General features: G+C 41.0%; 1 protein-coding gene across 1 annotated transcript in view; it reads left to right on the forward strand.

Annotated features, from left to right (window-relative positions):
• Nucleotides 1–13298: 13298 nt before the first annotated feature.
• Nucleotides 13299–18660, forward strand: part of LOC131264141 (laminin subunit alpha-1) — a 94230-nt gene continuing 88868 nt past the window's right edge. The window contains exon 1 of the mRNA XM_058266429.1: nt 13299–13617. Within this exon, the coding sequence (XP_058122412.1) occupies nt 13299–13617 (319 nt within the window). The remainder of the gene's footprint in view (nt 13618–18660) is intronic.

Below are 18660 nucleotides of genomic sequence, written 5' to 3' on the forward strand. Positions count from 1 at the left end.
ATTGATTCTTTTTTCACAATAATGCGCTCATTAGTTGCCCGTAAGTATTTTTTTTTTCAACTTTTCCAGGAATATATATATATATGTATAACACTAAATAAATACGACACTTCACAAGTACACTCTTTAATCCTCAAAAGACGATTGGCTCTTCAAAACTTCACAAGCTTCGGCTTTCACACGCGATGGTGAGGAATGGAGACAGCATCCGGTTGAGTCTGCGGGAAACCTTGGACTAACAAACTAGAGCGAAGGCTTTGCAGATGGTGGCCTTTTCATGTTAACATTATCAGTTTTCGACAGAAACAGCAATGGTCTGGTTAAGTAAATTGAGTCATTGCTTTAACATACAAACATTATCAACACTTGTTTTTATGTAAAGATTGCTGTTTTGTGCGATCAAAATTAGCATGAACAAACGTGAGTATGTATAACAACTGCTACAAATCTTTTTCTTAAACTTTCACTTGTTGCTTTTCTGAACTGTGTCATTAGGAAATTTTCAAATGAAATAAAAACACTAGTTTTATGTCGCTGTCTGACACACAGTAAAAACAGACAATCACTGCTATAAGAGCTCTTTGAGTAAATGATAACTTGATTATAACTTAGTTTTCCAACATCGAATATATTCGTGACGTGTGTCTGCTGTCTCACCGGCGAACAGTTGCAAGCGAATGAACGAGTTCCACAAATAGAAGAATCACAAGAAAATACGATACGAGAATACTTCGGTTACTAAAAAAACCGGTTAGGACAATATTAGATATGCTTGGCTTGTTTCAGTTCCACCTTGAACAGATCGTCAAAACCGGTCCAATGCTTTGAGATTTATCGAGCTGCTAACGTCTTTGTATCACAAATGAATTAGAAGGAATAACTTATTTGAGTAACGAACAAACGAACTTAAAATAAATAATTTCACATCAATTTAATCTAACTGTTATTGTCAGTTTTTTTTATCATTAATTGCATAATTGTTCACTTGTTTAACACTCACATCCAAAGAGCGGTCATTTGTACAATTTGTACATTTTATGGAGTTCAATCATTGATGGAGGTGTGGATCCCTGAACGTTTCCGGTCAAGTACGAACAGCTTGAAGTTGCCATATTCGTTTTGATTATTGACTCTGTCAGTAGTTACACACTTGTATGATCCTGCATCATCCATAGTGAGCCTTTCGATGGTCAGTTGTTGGTTTATGGTGTCTAAGCAAAAGTCTTCCGACGAGGTGTTGTAGCTCATTCGACCGATGTGTATTCGTCGGCTCTGTGAAGATGTAAAAGCATGATTTGTTTAGCAGAGGAGTGTCAGTTCAACAGGATGTGCAAATTCTATTTACCGGTGTTATAGGTTCACCATCATGGTACCAGGATATGTCTTCTTCTGATATCTTATTACTAGGACATACTGCTGCTCTGCATGTAAGTGTGACCGATCGTCCTACAGGAATGATGCTTTCCCGAATGCCTTCGGTTTGGTCTTCCGCTTTGACTGTTATATGATGTGGGTACATTTTAACAGGACGTCCTGTAAGTAAACATTTTCGAAATAACTTATCCTCCTCATCAACTTGCAGAATTTTCATGGTAAACTTACCGATGGACCCTGTTTGTAGCATCATAAAGTTACTATGCCTGTCCTTATCACGACACAAAAATTTCATATTACTATCAATACTATCGAAATCAACATAAATACCCTTCTTTCGAACGAGTCTCCCAACCGGTTTTTTCTGAAAAAAATTAGTTAAAAAATAATCAAATGTTCGAAGTGGAAAATGTGATACTTGAATAAAATATTTCTTACTTCTCTGTAAGTTACTAACTCGACTTCGACATCTTTTGCGGTCGGTTTGCACTGCACCACGAAGTCCAGCCCGTCGACTATGTCGATTTTAATAGTTTTTTCTGTTTGTGGGACGACGGTGTTCTGGAGGCCCGTTACAAACACATAAATACTGGTTGCATTAAACTGTGCCTCCAGGTCGTCCAGGTGGAGCATGTACGTGTTAAAATAGTCTGTTGCTTTCTCTTTGATGCAATAGTACTGTCCAACATGTTCTTCGTTAGCTTTCGGTATGTGAATGGAACTGCGATACTCTCCGTTGCTGTAGCTATCGATTTTTCTAACATCTTTCTTTAATGTGATGTAAATTGTAAAATTGATTAAAAAGATTAATTAATAAATAGCGCAATGTTAAGCATCAGTAATACTTGCTATGTTTAGAAAGGATTCTTCAAATTGCCATATTATTTCTTCGGACGATGAGCAGTTCAGCCAAACGTCTTCATCTTTGGAGAGAGTCATTTCGCTCCTTGCTGGTAAAATGGTCGGTGCTCCACGCATTTTATTGAAAGCAATTTTGTAACCATTAACGTCTGAAAACATTGTGTAGTAAGTACGCATAATCCTTTGCATATTTTCATGTGTAAGTTATCCTTAAAAACACTTACCGACCGCTTCTACGTATGGTAGAAAACATTTATGGAAGCAAAGTAACGCAACAATAGCGAATTTTTCTTTCCAGAACATGTTCGGTGACGAAACTGCAATATTTGAAGTTTTTCTTTCAAATGTTAGCAATGTTTTCACTATTGTTATAAGTTGAACATTTATAAAACCTCTGTTTGTGCCCCACATCAAAAACACACGAAAACCGACCTTGCCTGATTAATTGCTAACGGATGACTGAACATTAGAGCCTGCAAAAGACCGCAACTACTTTATCATTGCAGCTGGAAGAGAACAGCCGCATACTGATAAGCGGGGGTTTCATAAAACAAATTACTCTGTTCAGCACGCCATTTCCGTTTTCAAATCAAAATTCAGCCAGCATCTGTTTCACAGGAAAACCGAACCGATAATTCTTCCGAGCGGCTTAACTTATGTAACACAATTTAATTCGGGTTGCAATCTTACTCACACGCACTTCATATAACGTGATACATTTAATTTCGACGATTGACATAAGTTTCTCTTGAATGAAATAGGCTGCATTGTGTTTCAATTACTTTCAACACAATCTACATTGCGATTTAATTCAAATTATTCCTTTAAAACAGAAATTGAAATCGAATCGGATTCTGAAACTCGAAAGCATGCAGAATGTTTATGTCTTCAGCATCCAACTTTAGCTTTCACATAAAACATTGGGCATGCAAGCTTTTTGAATTTTGCCCAGCTTATAACCCTTGGATAGCGAAGGAGATGTCGATCCCGTTAGTTATCTATCGTAAACATATCGTGGGGACGTTCGGGGGTTTTAAAGTGTGTTTTTCTAATTAATTTGGCTTTAACGGTGCTGATTTTGTTGCAGTAGATTGAAAGAACAAACAGTAGAACAAAACAAATAACGAATACATAGGTAAGCATACCAATAAACATAAGAACACACTTCTCTCAAGTTTTCTTTCCGCAGATTTTAAGTAATTTCGTTTCGGTGCGCTCACATTCTCGTCTTAGGCAAGCTTGCTTCCTCATAATTGGTTGCAAAATTGGTGAGAAAACGGCTGAATTATTTTTCACAACATGCCTATCTTATAATCCAAAGCTACACCTAAAACAAAACTTTCAAATTTTTCTGTTCAACCAGTTCTGAGAATCAACTTGACTATCCCTATATTGTTTCTTAGCGGCAATTTTGACCGCTCTTTTTGAGTAGCTTTAACTGTTTTTAGTTTTGAAGATTTTCTGTAAACAGCTGCTTGTAATATATTTGTTGTCTATCTTTTGGCATGTTTGGTGTTTTGAAGCATCACTTTATTATTCCGCTAGCTTGCTATAAAGCAAAAGTTGATTCAATTAACAATAGGAAGAACTTTAAATTTATTCCTCACAAATGAATAACATCATTTATCAACTAGACAAAAACTAAATTATGTTTATTCTTCCTCTTTCGTAATCGATGGAGTTGAGAAAGGAATTTAATCATTAAACGAGGTGTGATTGCTTGGACGGGTTTTAGGTTTCAGGTCCAGTACGAACAGCTTGAAGCTGCCATATTCGTTTTGATTATTGACTCTGTCAGTAGTTACACACTTGTACGATCCTGCATCATCCATAGTGAGGCTTTCGATGGTCAGTGTTTGGCTTATGGTGTCTAAGCAAAAGTCTTCTGACGAGGTGTTGTAGCTCATTCGACCGATGTGTATTCGTCGGCTCTGTGAAGATGTAAAAGCATGATTTGTTTAGCAGAGGAGTGTCAGTTCAACAGGATGTGCAAATTCTATTTACCGGTGTTATAGGTTCACCATCATGGTACCAGGAGATGTCTTCTTCTGATATCTTATTACTAGGACATACTGCTGCTCTGCATGTAAGTGTGACCGATCGTCCTACAGGAATGATGCTTTCCCGAATGCCTTTGGCTCGGGCTTCTGCTTTGATTGTTATATGATGTGGGTACAATTTACCCGGACGTTCTGTAAGTAAACATTTTTGACATAACTTAACCTCCACATCAACTTACAGAATTTCCATGGCAACTTACCGATGGACCCTGTTTGTAGCATGATAAAGTAACTATGCCTATCCTTATCGCGGCACAAATATTCCGTATCACTATCAATACTGTTGAAATCAACATAAATACCCTTCTTTCGAACGAGTCTCCCAACCGGTTTTTTCTGAAAAAAATTAGTTGAATAATAATCAAATGTTCGAAGTAGAAAATATGATACTTGAATAAAATATTACTTACTTCTCTGTAAGTTACTAACTCGACTTCGACATCTTTTGCGGTCGGCTTGCACTGCACCACGAAGTCCAGCCCGTCGACTATGTCGGTTTTTATAGTTTTTTCTGTTTGTGGGACGACGGTGTTCTGGAGGCCCGTTACAAACACATAGATACTGGTTGCATTAAACTGTGCCTCCAAATCATCCAGGTGAAGCTTGAACGTGTTAGAAAAGTCTGTTGCTTTCTCCTTGATGCAATAGTACTGCCCAACATATTCTTCGTTAGCTTTCGGTATGTGAATGGAACTGCGATACTCTCCGTTGCTGTAGCTATCGGTTTTTCTAACATCTTTCTTTAACGATATGTAAATTGTAAAATTGATTAAAAAGATTACTTAATAAATAGCCCAATGTTAAGCATCAATAATACTTGCTATGTTTAGAAAGGACTCTTCAAACAGCCATGTTATGTCTTCGGACGATGAGCAATTCATCCAAAGTTCTTCATCTTTGGAGAGAGTTATTTCGCTCCTTGCTGGTAAAATGGTCGGTGCTCCACGCATTTTATTGAAAGCAATTTTGTAACGATTAACATCTGAAAACATTGTGTAGTAAGTACGTATAATCCTTTGCATATTTTCATGTGTGAGTTATCCTTAAAAACACTTACTGAACGCTGTCACGGATGGTAGAAACCATTGATGGAAGCAAAGTAACGCAACAAAAGCGAGTTTTTCTTTACAATACATGTTCGGTCACTAATATGCAATATTTTAAATTTTCTTTGAAATGTTAGCAATATTTTTACTTTTGTTATTAGTTCCACCACTTATAAAACCTCTGTTTGTGCCCCACACCAGAAACACACGAAAATCGAACTTGGTTGAGCGCTAACGGATGACTGATCAACTGAACATTGGCTTATACAAAAGACCGCAACTACGTTATCAGTGTAGTTGGACGAGAACAGCTATATACTGATTAGTGGGATTTCAAAGTGCCGATTTCTTTAAAAAATTTATCCAAACAGGAAAACCGAACCGATAATGTTTTTCGAGCCGAGCTCCAGTTTTTCTCACACATAAAATCACGTGAAAAGGCACTCATATCACGTGATAAGGCTTGGTTCATTTAGAAATGGGACACTTTGTATTGAGTGTATCTTTTATACCATTCATCCAATTAAACTTTGTTAGAAAGAATCATAGGTTTTGATTTAATATATTTAAAAAAAATATTGAAAAATATTACGTTCTGGTTTTACGAAGAAATTTTCGAACTTTTTTGTTGATACCGCCCATCAACCAGCACACAACAGTTTTAGTCACTGTTCTGGCCAGTAAATTAAAAAAATTCTTCAGTTGTATTATATCCTTAGTTACTGCTCTCTTCTTCTTTAATTTTTGTTTCATTATTGTCCATTATCGCTCTATTGGGCGGATCTGGGGGCAATTCGGTGCATTCATCATTTTTATATGAATTTCACAGCAGTATCGTTGTACCATTGTAACACATCCTTGCTATAATGGCAGCTTACTAGATAAGGCCAAAACATAACTGGACCATCCTAACACCTAACAAATGGCAAAATTTGTTTCATAACGCACTCCTTCTTATATAAGTCCGAATTCATGTTCTTATTCGTCACAAACACGGTGGTCTTTTTGCCACATGTGCAGAATCCTTGCCAAATCATATTTTTTAGCGAATTTGTCGGCGAAATAAAGTTTGAGCCTCTTGGGGACGTTGGCACGAGCATAAACCTTATGAAATTTAATGCTCGAAATTTGTTTAAAATCGACTTAAATATAGGTTCCATGGTACATCAAAATGCAACCATGTGGTTTGGTCAGCACCTGATCGTATAGCTTCCGAGCCCGGTTTTTGACCATTGTTTTTTGTTTCAAGTTTCAATTTGGATGTTTGCTGACTCGAAAACACTTAAAGCCTTCTTGGAGTTGGATTTGCCGTTCAGAAGAGCGGTCGGCGTTAAGATTTTTGGCCAAATTATAGTGCGAGATGTTTGGGTTAGCTTTGATTTTCAAAATGACTCTCAACCACAGTTGACGATTCACGGTTCCACTCCATCGCTTAGTTTGCACCTTACGGGCACTCGTCTGTGTTTTCTTGTACTTTTTAATCACTCACGCAACGGTCGATTTAGCAAACTTAACCGTTTTGCCAGCTCCCGAGATGACACTGATGGATTCTGCAGATAGTTGTGCACAATTAGTTTTCGCTTCTCCTCTTGCATGCCGAATATCTTGGAGCAGGAATAACCAAATGGCGTGAAAATTTGACCAACTAAAGTATATACTTTTGTCACCAAGCTCTGTAAAAATTGTTCATTTTTGTCGACTGGGGACTCCGCTATCATTCAAACAAACTGTACCATTTCTAAATGAACCAAGCCTTATTTCTTATTTTCACGGTAGACATTACTTTTTCTATAGTAAAATAGAGTGTCTTATGTTTCAATTATTTTCAACACAATCTACATTGCGGTGTAATTCAAATTATTCCATTGAGAACAGAAATAGAAATCGAATCGGATTCTCAAACACTAAAGCATGCAGCAAGTTTATGCTTCTTGCATCCAACTTTAGCTTTCACATAGAACATTGCATGCAAGCATTTGCACAGCTTATAACCTTTGAACGGCGAAGGAGATGTCGATCCCGTTAGTTATCTATCGTAAATATATCGTTGGGACGAGTGATTGAGTTTCAAAGTGGGTTTTTTCTAACCAATTCAAGGGATTAAAAAATAATTATGTACCGCAAAAAAAACTTAATTATGTTTGTTATTTTTCTGTTTCCTACTAAGCGATGAATTTTAGACAAGAATTCAATAGTCACGGGAGGTACGGTTGCTTGGACGGATTTTAGGTTTCAGGTCCAGTACGAACAGCTTGAAGTTGCCATATTGGGTTTCATCAGTGATTGTGTCAGTAGTTACACACTTGTACGATCCTGCATCATCCATAGTGAGGCTTTCAATGGTCAATGTTTGGCTTATGGTGTCTAAGCAAAAGTCTTCTGATGAGGTGTTGTAGCTCATTCGACCGATGTGTATTCGTCGGCTCTGTGAGGATGTAAAAGCATGATTTATTTAGCACAGGAGTGTCTGTTCAATAGGTTCTGCAAATTCTATTTACTGGTATTATAGGTTCAGCATCATGGTACCAGGAGATGTCCGTCGGATTACTAGGACATACTGCTGCTCTGCATGTAAGTGTGATCGATCGACCCACAGGAACGATCCTTTCACGAATGGCTTCGGCTCGGGCTCCCGCTTTGCTTGTTATATGAAGTGGGTGCATACGATCAGGACGTACTGTAAGTAACATTTTCGTAACAGTTTATCCTCCACATCAACTTATGGAATTTGCAGGACACGCATACCCATATATTCTGTTTGTAGCAAAATAAAGTTACTATGCCTATCCTTATCACGGCACAAATATTCCGTTTTATTTTTAAAACCATCGAAATCCACATAAATACCCTTCTTTCGAACGAGTCTCCCAACCGGGTTCTTCTGAAAAAATGTGTTTAAAAATACTCAAATGTATGAAGCAGAAAATGTGATCCTTAAATTAGGCATTACTTACTTCTTTGTAAGTGACTAACTCGACTTCGACATCTTTTGCGGTCGGTTTGCACTGCACCACGAAGTCCAGCCCGTCGACTATGTCGCTTTTTATTGTTTTTTCTGTTTGTGGGACGATGGTGTTCTGGAGGCCCGTTACGAACACATAGATACTGGTTGCATCAAACTGAGACTCCAGGTCGTCTAGGTGAGGTTTGTGCTTGCCATGTAAGTCTGTTGCTTTCTTCTTAATGCAATAGTACTGCCCAACATGTTCTTCGTTAGCTTTCGGTATGTGAATGGAACTACGATACTCGCCGTCGCTGTTACTATCGGTTTTTTTTACATTTTGCTTTGATGTTATGTAAATGGTAAAATTTATTAAAACGCTTAATTAATAAATAGCGCAATGTTGATCATCAGTAATACTTGCTATGTTTAGAAAGGACTCTTCAAACAGCCATGTTATGTCTTCGGACGATGAGCAGTTCACCCAAAGTTCTTCATCTTTGGAGAGAGTTATTTCGCTCCTTGCTGGTAAAATGGTCGGTGCTCCGCGCATTTTATTGAAAGCGATTTTGAAGCCATTAATGTCTGAAAACATTGTGTAGTAAGATCCTTTCACATATTTTCATGTGTAAGTTATTCTTAAACAATCCTTACCGAACGCTGCTACGTATGGTAGAAAACATTGATGGAAGCAAAGTAACGCAACAATAACGAATTTTTCTTTCCAGAACATGTTCGGTGACGAAACTGCAATATTTTAAATTTTCTTTCAAATGTTGGCAATATTTTTACTTTTGTTATAAGCTCCACCACTTTAAAACCTCCGTTTGTGCCCCACACCAGAAACACACGGAAACCCGACCTTGCCTGGTTAATTGCTAACGGATGACTGAACATTAGCGCATGCAAAAGACCGCAACTACTTTATCAGTGCAGTTGGACGAGAACAGCCGCATACTGATAAGCGGGGGTTTCTTAAAATAACTTACACTGTTCAGCACGCCATTTTGATTTTCAATTAAAAATTCAGCCAGCAGCTGTTTCACAGGAAAAATGAACCGATATAATGTGATATTTCTAATTTAGACGGTTGACATTATTTTTTCTAGAATAAAGTAGAGTGTCTCATGCTCCAATTTATTTCAACACAATCTACATTGCGATTTAATTCAAATTATTCCTTTAAAACAGGAATTGAAATCGACTCGGATTCTGAAACTCAAAAGCATGCAGCAAGTTTATGCTTCTTGCATCCAACTTTAGCTTTCCCATAAAACATTCCATGCAAGCATTTGCCCAGCTTACATTTGTATAACCTTTGAATGGCAAAGGAGATGTCGATCCCGTTAGTTATCCATCGAAAATATATCGTAGGGACGAGTGACTGACTTTCAAAATGGGGTTTTCTAATTAATTTGGTTTTAAAGGTACCGATTTTGTTGCAGTAAATTGTCAAGCGTGATTTTTACAGGCATTGTATTGGTTTGAAGTTAAATATCTATGGCTTACATTTATACTTGTTTAGCTGGTTTCTATAAAACACATTTCAACAAAACAAAAACATATACATAAACATACCAATAAACATAAGAACACACGTCCACTCCCAAGTTTTCTTTCCGCAGCTTTTCAGTCACTTCGCTTCGATGCTCTCTCATTCTCGTCTTAGGCGCGCTCGCTTCCTCTGTCGGTCGTCCTCATGCAGGGACGATCGTGCGCCATCAGTGGCAGATGAAAATCTTCGTCCACACGATCAGTGTGTGTCGGGACTTGAAACCGTACGGTTCGCGAGTACGTTTGTTCGCCGTTCGCTGGCTGGTGGCATGCATGGCGCGCGTTTCACGCGGTTTTGTTTGCAAGTAATTGCTGAAAAATAGAAAAATAAAAACATCGAACTCGGCGACGGAGTGCAGGGTGTTTGACAAACTGTTGGCCACCTTAGCCGAGCACCGCCAGTTGAACTACGGTCTGTGGCCCACTGGAGCTTAAAATAGCCGAATCCCGTGTGCGAGTGAATTGCAAACGTGCGAAACAGACGACGGATGGCAAACGGCGACCGTTTTTTTGGCATGTTGTCACCGGCTGTGCGTGCGTGCGATTGATCGTGAAAAACGCGTTTTCAGGAAATCTTAAATACAATACATGGTTGATGCTGCAAAATAGGGCTCTCCGTCAGGTAACACGGTTCTGTGCGTGAGAAAATATCGACCCATTGTCGGGGCGAACCGATCGCGTTGATTTAATGCAACAAGAAAGCGGTGTGTCGAGTGCAGGAAAAAGTGCAACACGCGGTGCGAGTAATTTTCGAAAATCCACACTGTTCTGTTTTGTTTTCTACCTTCGCCGAAATGCCCTGAAAGACGTCATGAAAGGAATGTCGGTAGGTTTCCACGCGGCAAACGATCGAAACGTGCAGCGCGAGGAAAAGCAGTAATTTTTAAACGTGATCATCGATCGTTCCGTCCGGACGAAAAACAAAAAGTGCGAGGGGCCCTCGATGGCATAATTTAGATGAATTGTGTGAATTAGGATGTCCGTATAGGGGCGTGCAAGGGCATGCTTTCTGCCCTTCGATTGTGCGTCGAAAGGCACCGAGGTGTAAGTACGAGGACGAAGGAAGTGTACTTGTGGACGCGCGAAAACCTCACCAAAAAAAAATGAAACAAAACCAGGGTGTTTTTGTGTGAAGAAAAGCATCGACACCCTGATTGGGACACCGTTGGGTGCGGCGATACTTTTCGGCCAAAGCAAAGGAGCCGCCAGCACCGTTTGGTGAAGAACGCATCCGCAAGTGCATCGGGAAACTGCGGCCGGCAAAGTGCAAGACGCTGCGACGCGAACGCTGCGAAGAAAGTAATTATAGACGCCCTTATCAATGCGATGCCATTTTTCATCTCGTCTCCGTGGTCGTTGGTCAGTGCCTGGAAGTGCTTTTCTTCGCCGATGACGACGCCGAAGCCGATGATGGTTGCGATGCCGAAGACGCAGAAGGCGATGAGCATGACGCTTTGTATGCCGATCGCGACCCTTGCCTGAGTTGCCGACGATAGTGGCGAAGTGGATGGTACGATCATTCTTTGCCATGTGATTTTACTTTAGAAACGTTGAAGATTATGCTGTTGTTGTATCAAAGGGAAATAATTTACACTTATTTATTGGCCACTTGAGTGTTAGTAAACGAGAGCAGTCGAAAGTGGGATTGTACTTAGATTTGAGCAAGGCGTATCTAAATTTAATGGATAAACAAACGTCACTTGTTACGAACATATTTTAACAAAAAACAGTCACAATTTTCTCTAACGACAAGAAAGATGAACAAGTCATAAAATCAGAACATGACTTTTTAAAAACGTGATTGTACTAGAGCAGAAACACGAGGAGGTTCAGAAAAGGGCACTTGTTCTGATTCATTGTGTACATTGCAGAATAATAGCTAAGTCAACAACATTTTTCCGCTATGAATAGATAAAGTCGTTCAAGAAAAAACCCTATTTTATCATTCATAGGAATTATGAATCTCTTCTAAGTAATGTTGATCAATGGAAGTTTTGTGGGTCTTGCGTACAGGGTATTTCAAAACAACTCCCAATCATATAGAAATGACATTTAAAAAGGGTTTCGATTGAGACCAAGTGACTTTATTTCCAAGCCCTTTTAACCTTTCCGGTCGATTGTGGAATATTAATTTGAAGAGCCTCATGTGGCGATAATTTGAGCATCACATTTACATACCAAAGGCTAAAAGATAAAATCGCTCACACTTCAACACCTGAAGCAGTTTTATGTTACCCCAAGATTTGGTTCGTCCCGCAAATAAGCGACTCCACATGGCGATCCCCGATCGTCGATCGCCGTCCGTTTCCTACGCCAACGGCTGACAGATTAGTGGATTTCAAACCGCTGTCTGGCGTTTTTTGCCTAAGATTGAATAATTTTCCATCCATTTGCTTGGAATGTTTGGACACACGGGAGGCCAATAAACCGTTCCCTCGCCCGCATACGCATGTTGCGATAAGGTTCCGCGTGCCGGGGTTTTCGGTAAGGAACCGGTTTGCAAACTCACGCTCCTCGGGACGTCCGGATACGTTCTGGTCCGAGTTTGCTCGGCAGCTGATTCTGCTCGGCCGAAAACCTTTTTGGCGGTCGTTCGATACCGGTCGGCATGACTGAGTTTCGGAATGAAGTCGAAAGTTTACGGTTCTGGTGTGAGGTGAAGAAGTAAAAAAACGACCAACAAAAGCAATAAATACGCTTGTCCGACTAGTGTTCATGATGGTTCGGCTGTCCGCTTGACGGGAGCCATCAACGGGGGATGATTTTGACGATCGGTACCGACGGGAGCGAAAAATGTAGCTTTTTTATGGTGGAATCATAAAGTCGACGCCAGTAGCATAATAGATTTTTGAACCTATATTTAACAATAGGTTCCTTGGCACTGTTGGTATAAGAAGAAATAGTTCAGTAGACAATGGGCAAAACGAACAAGATAATATTAATACAAAAGTATTCATGCAAGTACCAAAGACGTCCCAAATTTACAAAATCAAACTTAATTTGTTTACTCAAAGGTTTACTTATGTATGAACGCTAAGCAACTTGTTCTAAATGATAAGTCAAAAGATTACGTTTCTGTTATGGTTTTACTCTAATCTTCTGTTCACTCTGTTTCGTTTTGCAGATGCGCTTTCTTGCCGTCCATATGGAGAACAACTTCGATACCGTTAACCAACCACGAGGGTGTTTTTGTTGTTGTTAATGTTTCGCGCACGATAAGCTACAAGCCGCATGTGCAGAATAAATGATACGGAGAGTAGGAAAAGCAGCACGCTGCGAGAAGAAAGTGTGTGTCGTTGCGTTTAGCGGTGATTTGGCGCGAAATGTGAGCGATTTGTGCAAAAACGGAAGCAATAGAGTGGAGATTTGTGTCCGCAGGGTGAAGAAAGATAAGAGAAGAGCGTGGAAGAGAAAAAGATCGGCCTTAACGAGGCGTGTGTTGTGGCAGTGATATCGTGGAAAATGGGCGCCAACGGTGGTGGGGTCGTAGTGTGGTGGCACAGTGTTCTGGTGACGTTGGCCTGCGCCTGGCTGTTGGGTGTGGGGGGCGTTGGTGGGAGCGGGAAGGAGCGTGACGATGTGACGGTGGAGGAGATGCTGCGGCGCGAAAGTCGTGACACGAGGCCGGAACAGCAACCGTTCGGCCGTCAGCTGACCGACGAGGAAAGCCGCGTGGATGCAGAAGAAGTCTTTGTTGGCCACTCGGCGAGACATCGGCAGGCGGCGAGGACGAGGCAACCCTGGCGAGGGCCACATCGGACGCGACATGCCGGAAGGCAAGGTAAACGGATGCGGGCGATTTGGATATACCATTCTCTGGAGGAGTCGGAAATATTTCGTCCACCTTTTGTTGCCATCGAAAACAAACCTTTATTGATAGAAGCAATAAGAATCGAGTCGAGAGAAACTTCTTGCTCGTTGTCCCTGCGCTCGTGAGGATGTAATTTGTGGCCGTTAATTATAGGGTTGTACGTGCTAATGAAGTCACAATAACCTCAAGCTGCGGTGACTAATAGCCGCTCTTGAGCGTTGCTTAGCAGATTGGTTCTTGATTTCGGAGATCATAAAACTTCCCAAAACCATACACAGGTATATGGGCGGAAGATTCTTTCGACATGAGTGTAAATTATTTTAAGTTGTGTCTGAAGCTCGAAACGGAAAGTTTGAGTTGGGAAATGGGATATACTAAGAGGGTTTCTTTGCGTTTTTTAACAGCATTTCTTAAAATTACTTCGAAAAGGTGAAATTGATGAAAGCACATTTGAAATTGATTGGGCAATAGCTTAAAGAACAATCATCGATTCCAATGTTGAGATTTATCAGTTTTGTCTATTTAACTTTATTTAGTTTAGTGTTTAATATATTAATTAATTTACTGTTCTTGTCCTTTTCTCGTGTTTTATTACTTCATCTCTAGTTTTGTTTAATTAAAACAGGAAGATGTTCAAAAAATGTCAATTCAGTAGTTTACGTAGATTAATAATTGGCAAGTAAGTTGGAGAGCATTTAAATCAATACTCTTGAGCAATTCTCATCAGCTCTAACTTATTTCTGGCAGTCGATTCCGTGTTTTGTATTTGTCTTTATCTTATATCGATTTTTCCAATATTTTATATTACTTGATACACGTTGATTGAAAACATCAGAAGGAGTTGAAATTGACAAATTTCCATAAGCTTCTAGAACATTGTACGAGAATTAAAAACCTTAAGTTCATTTCGTGTGCTGCTGGTTCTTACTCGTTTGATTGCGGCCTTGTTTAATGTCTTATCTTCGTTGAATACAAATATGAGGAATTTATGAAAATGATAAATTTCCATTTGCTTTATTTCAAGAAACTTGTAAACACAGTATTATCAATATCCTCGAGTTATTTCCGTGAGCTACTGGTTCTAACTTATTTCTGGCAGCCACTTTCACACTGTTTTAAACCTTTTCTATTTTCTCTACCTATGATGTTCTCAAGCATTGCACACGCGATGCATCCTCCAGTTTTCCGAACGAGATTCCAGCGTTATGCGCTACAAGCAAACAAAGCAGTGTTCTTGAAAAGGCTAAAGAGACTCTCGAAAAAGCGTCCTACAATCACCATTTTAATTGCTTACATTCCGTTGCGCATTGTTCGGCGTCATTATGCGCGCATTGTGGAGTGGAGTTCCAGGGAATTTCGTTCGTACTCCGCTGTTCGCTCACGTGTCGCCAGTTCTTTATCGTTCTTTACGATGCGAGAAGTCGGCCGGCATCTGCCCCTGGCAAAGATGCTCCGATGCTGCTGGTTTTCGTTGCGGGGCTTTTCAGAAGGCCCCGGGTCTCCGCTCTGGAGGCCTTCTCGGATATTCCGCCGCTGCCGGTGGAAGGTGTGATAAAGAAACTCATAAATCTACCACCCGCATTACGATCCCTCGGGGACCACGCGGTTCCCTGCCGATGCTCGATGTGGCCACTATGGCGGAAAGGAACGCTCGCTGTTGAGCGCGCAGCCATTTGTTGCCTACGAGCGCCGGGCCCAGCTGGTCGAGGGTCCTTTTGTTTCGCTCGAGGACGAAGGATTGTTTTAAAAGCGACAGCAACATCCGTTCTCCGATCAGCCGTTTGCTGCAGCGATAACACCGGGGCGGGATCCTTTTCTCGTTGGGATATTCCCAGGGATCTGTGGGCAGGTACGGCTGTCGCTTCCCTTCTTCCAACACGCACACCTAAAGACACCAGAGCAAAGCACACAACGCACTCCTGTGTTTTCGTTCGGTTCTAACGACAACCGTAGCCCTACAGAACGCGACCAGGATGAGCTTGCTTACGTTCATAGATGATTATAGTTATCTTTTCTATCGATGCTGCTAAGTGGGACGCTTTATGCTGCCGGCTACATGAGGATTTCCTTTCCCTCTGCTCGAGTACCCGGCAGGAACCTTGGTGGCGTGTTGCGTTACGAAATGAAAGTGTTTTGCTTCGTTCACTCGTCCCCGCCGCGCTGAGGATGGGAAAGCAACAACGCTTCCAAGCATAAATATAATGCTACCCGGGCGGTCAAGAATCTTTCCCGCACCTACCGGGAATTGGCCCTTTCCACTCGGTCAGTCATCCTCCCGGGGTCGTTTTGACCGAGGGGAAAGACAGCGTTTAATGTCTTTTACCCGAACAAACACTCACAAGCCGCAGAAGTGCAAAGGCGGCCCTTTAGAAATGCTTTATTGCGGTCCAGAGTGTGGGGTGGTGGGGAGAGAGAGTGAGGGGTGTATTTTGTAACAAATATCCAATAATTATAAGGCCACGGTCAGGATCGCACCGCGCATCGAAGGAACTCTCGTGATCTTACGTCTTGTTCGGTCTTTGGTGAGTTTTTCGAGGATGATTTTAATAACCGCGTCGATCGACAACGAAGACGGTGGGTTAAGTAGTTGACGTGTTGTTTTCCGGTGAAAAATCGACCACTAATTGATAACTGATCGGACAGCGTGAGGCACTTCTGTATTCAACGGATGAACCGTGATTCTTCTTCTTGGCGTAACGACCTCTTGGTCATGCCTGCCCGTTAAGGGCTTACGAGACTTGTTTCCCTGTTGTACGTGGATAGTCAGTCCTCTCGTACAGGGGAGGGTCCGGTCTCGGTTGGGATTCGAACCCACGCCGCCGAGGTGGTGATGAACCGTGATTATTGATAACGATTATAATGTGATGTGTTATGTGCTGTTTTGATTGATTTAAGTCACGAGAGGTGAAGTGAGTGAAAGATGCTTGTTTTAAATAAATACACATAAGGAAATTATTTATCTGAAATTATTTGAAATCATAACCATAATTCAATAATTTTGAAAGTCTAACTCAAATTTTATTCGATACAAAGTTATTACAGCAGTGTTCCATTTGAATCATTTTAATGTTTCATACATTTTCATACTGCCATTAAAATCATGGAAAATTTGTTACACTTTCCTGAATTATACTTTAACCACGCAAAAAAGACTCCAGCCAAAAACGCATTCCCCATTTATCAACCCACTTTTGGTGCCTATAATTAAAGGCAAACAATGAATGATTTATGGCCACCCGGTTCGTGGTTGGCGCAGTGCACGAACTAATTGATTATTAAATGTGTGGCTGCACAAACTGCAAATTTGTTCAAGGTTTACCAGGAGCATCATCATCAGGAGCAGCTTCTTCATCCTCAACCCGAGACTTTGCTGAAGAAGGCCAGTCTTTGGTGTTCTTCCATCACAGTTGCCTGTTTTCTCCAGGAAGGACCAAAAGGGCTCGTGGTTCCTTTTTATTATTGCTCCGATGCCTCATTTTTTGGGTGCAATTTTTTAACAGCGCCTAACCTCCTCACCATCCTTCCCGGGGTTCCTTCATCTGTCTTGGGTAAACATTGGCCTAATTAATTTCTTTCATCACCGGTCTTTTGGGTTCCCGCGTTGGATGAAGTTAAAAATTGCCTCACATTATGGCTGCACTTGCACGCGTCGAGACGCACCTGAAGTCAAGTGCCGTGTCAGGTTGGCAGTTGATGGTAATTTTATTGAAATTCAATCACCAAAGCCCCCAAAAGTGGCTCCGAACGGGGCTTGCCGGCATCCACGGGCCGATTCTGGGTGGTCCCGTTGTAATGGACGTACCTTGAGGGTAGGAGTTTATGAATTCATTAACTTCGCTCGCGAGATGATATGTGACGCGAGTTACGTGGTGTATTTAAGATTCTATTGAAGCTTGTTGATACCAGTTATAAACTTTCTCTTAACAAACGGTATAACATACACATTTTTATTCTTAGAAAACATTTTTTAAAAGTTATTACTTTCAAACTTTTTATTTTGAAAAATACATTGAACTTATTTTAACTAAGAGTCAAAGGAAGAAAAATGAGTTTAAAAAAAACGGGTACATAAGAAAGGACACTCCTTCTGGATGAAATATTTCTTCTCCAGATAAACGCTCGGTCTAGAAGGCCAGAAAAACAGATTGTCCCATCGATCGACGCACCTTACCTTAGGGCTCAGCAGTACTACAAGTGTCCATCTCGTTCGGATGCGATTAAGATAACTAATGGGTTGGGTCGAATTATAATAAAACCGTCGTTACTTCCACGTCACAAACTAGAAACGAACCGCCACCGGACCGAATGCTGCAGCATCGGCTTCCCTTCGAAGCATCGAGGAACGTTGAGCCCTGAAGGAAAAGCAAACCAGTCCCATCGAAGGGGCTGGTGGAAATTGATTTCGATTCCGTTTTCATGACCATCGTTGACGGCCGGGGTTAGCGCGGGAAACCGCGGCATTTGATGCGCTAACATTATGCACGATCGGGCGATAACGCCTCGCGGTGTTGAAGTTGAGCTAATCGGATCCGATGCGTTCGGGTTTTGTTTATTCGACACCTTTACTACATTTTCCACCTTTCTCTCCGGCTCGCAACGATGGGAAAACGAAACGATTCCCAGTGGGTGTGTTCGTTTACACTGCCGTTCGCCTTCCTTTATGCAACCGGTGGGGAAGCTTTCGTTTATGAGCATCGTTGGCAATAATGGTCGGTTTGAATGCGTTTCGATGACTGCCGGTGTGCGTTTAACGTTCATTTTGGGATAAGATTCTTAATGGAGTCGACAATCGATCGCTACTTCAAGGGAGAAACGGAATGTGGGCGAGAGAATTGAAAAACCATCCAAATCCAGTCACCAGTTTGTGTTGGTAGAGTCAATCTTTTGTCCGTCCACAGCGGACAGTCTTGCTGCAACATAATGTTTAGCGGTTTCAGACAATGCGTAAGGAAAATACCGCTCGGTTGCCACGCAAAATGCAAGCATTTTTCTGAACTGCAACGCTCTTTACTT

The sequence above is a fragment of the Anopheles coustani genome, chromosome 2 (assembly GCF_943734705.1).
Source record: "Anopheles coustani chromosome 2, idAnoCousDA_361_x.2, whole genome shotgun sequence".
In the NCBI taxonomy this organism is placed as follows: domain Eukaryota; kingdom Metazoa; phylum Arthropoda; class Insecta; order Diptera; family Culicidae; genus Anopheles; species Anopheles coustani.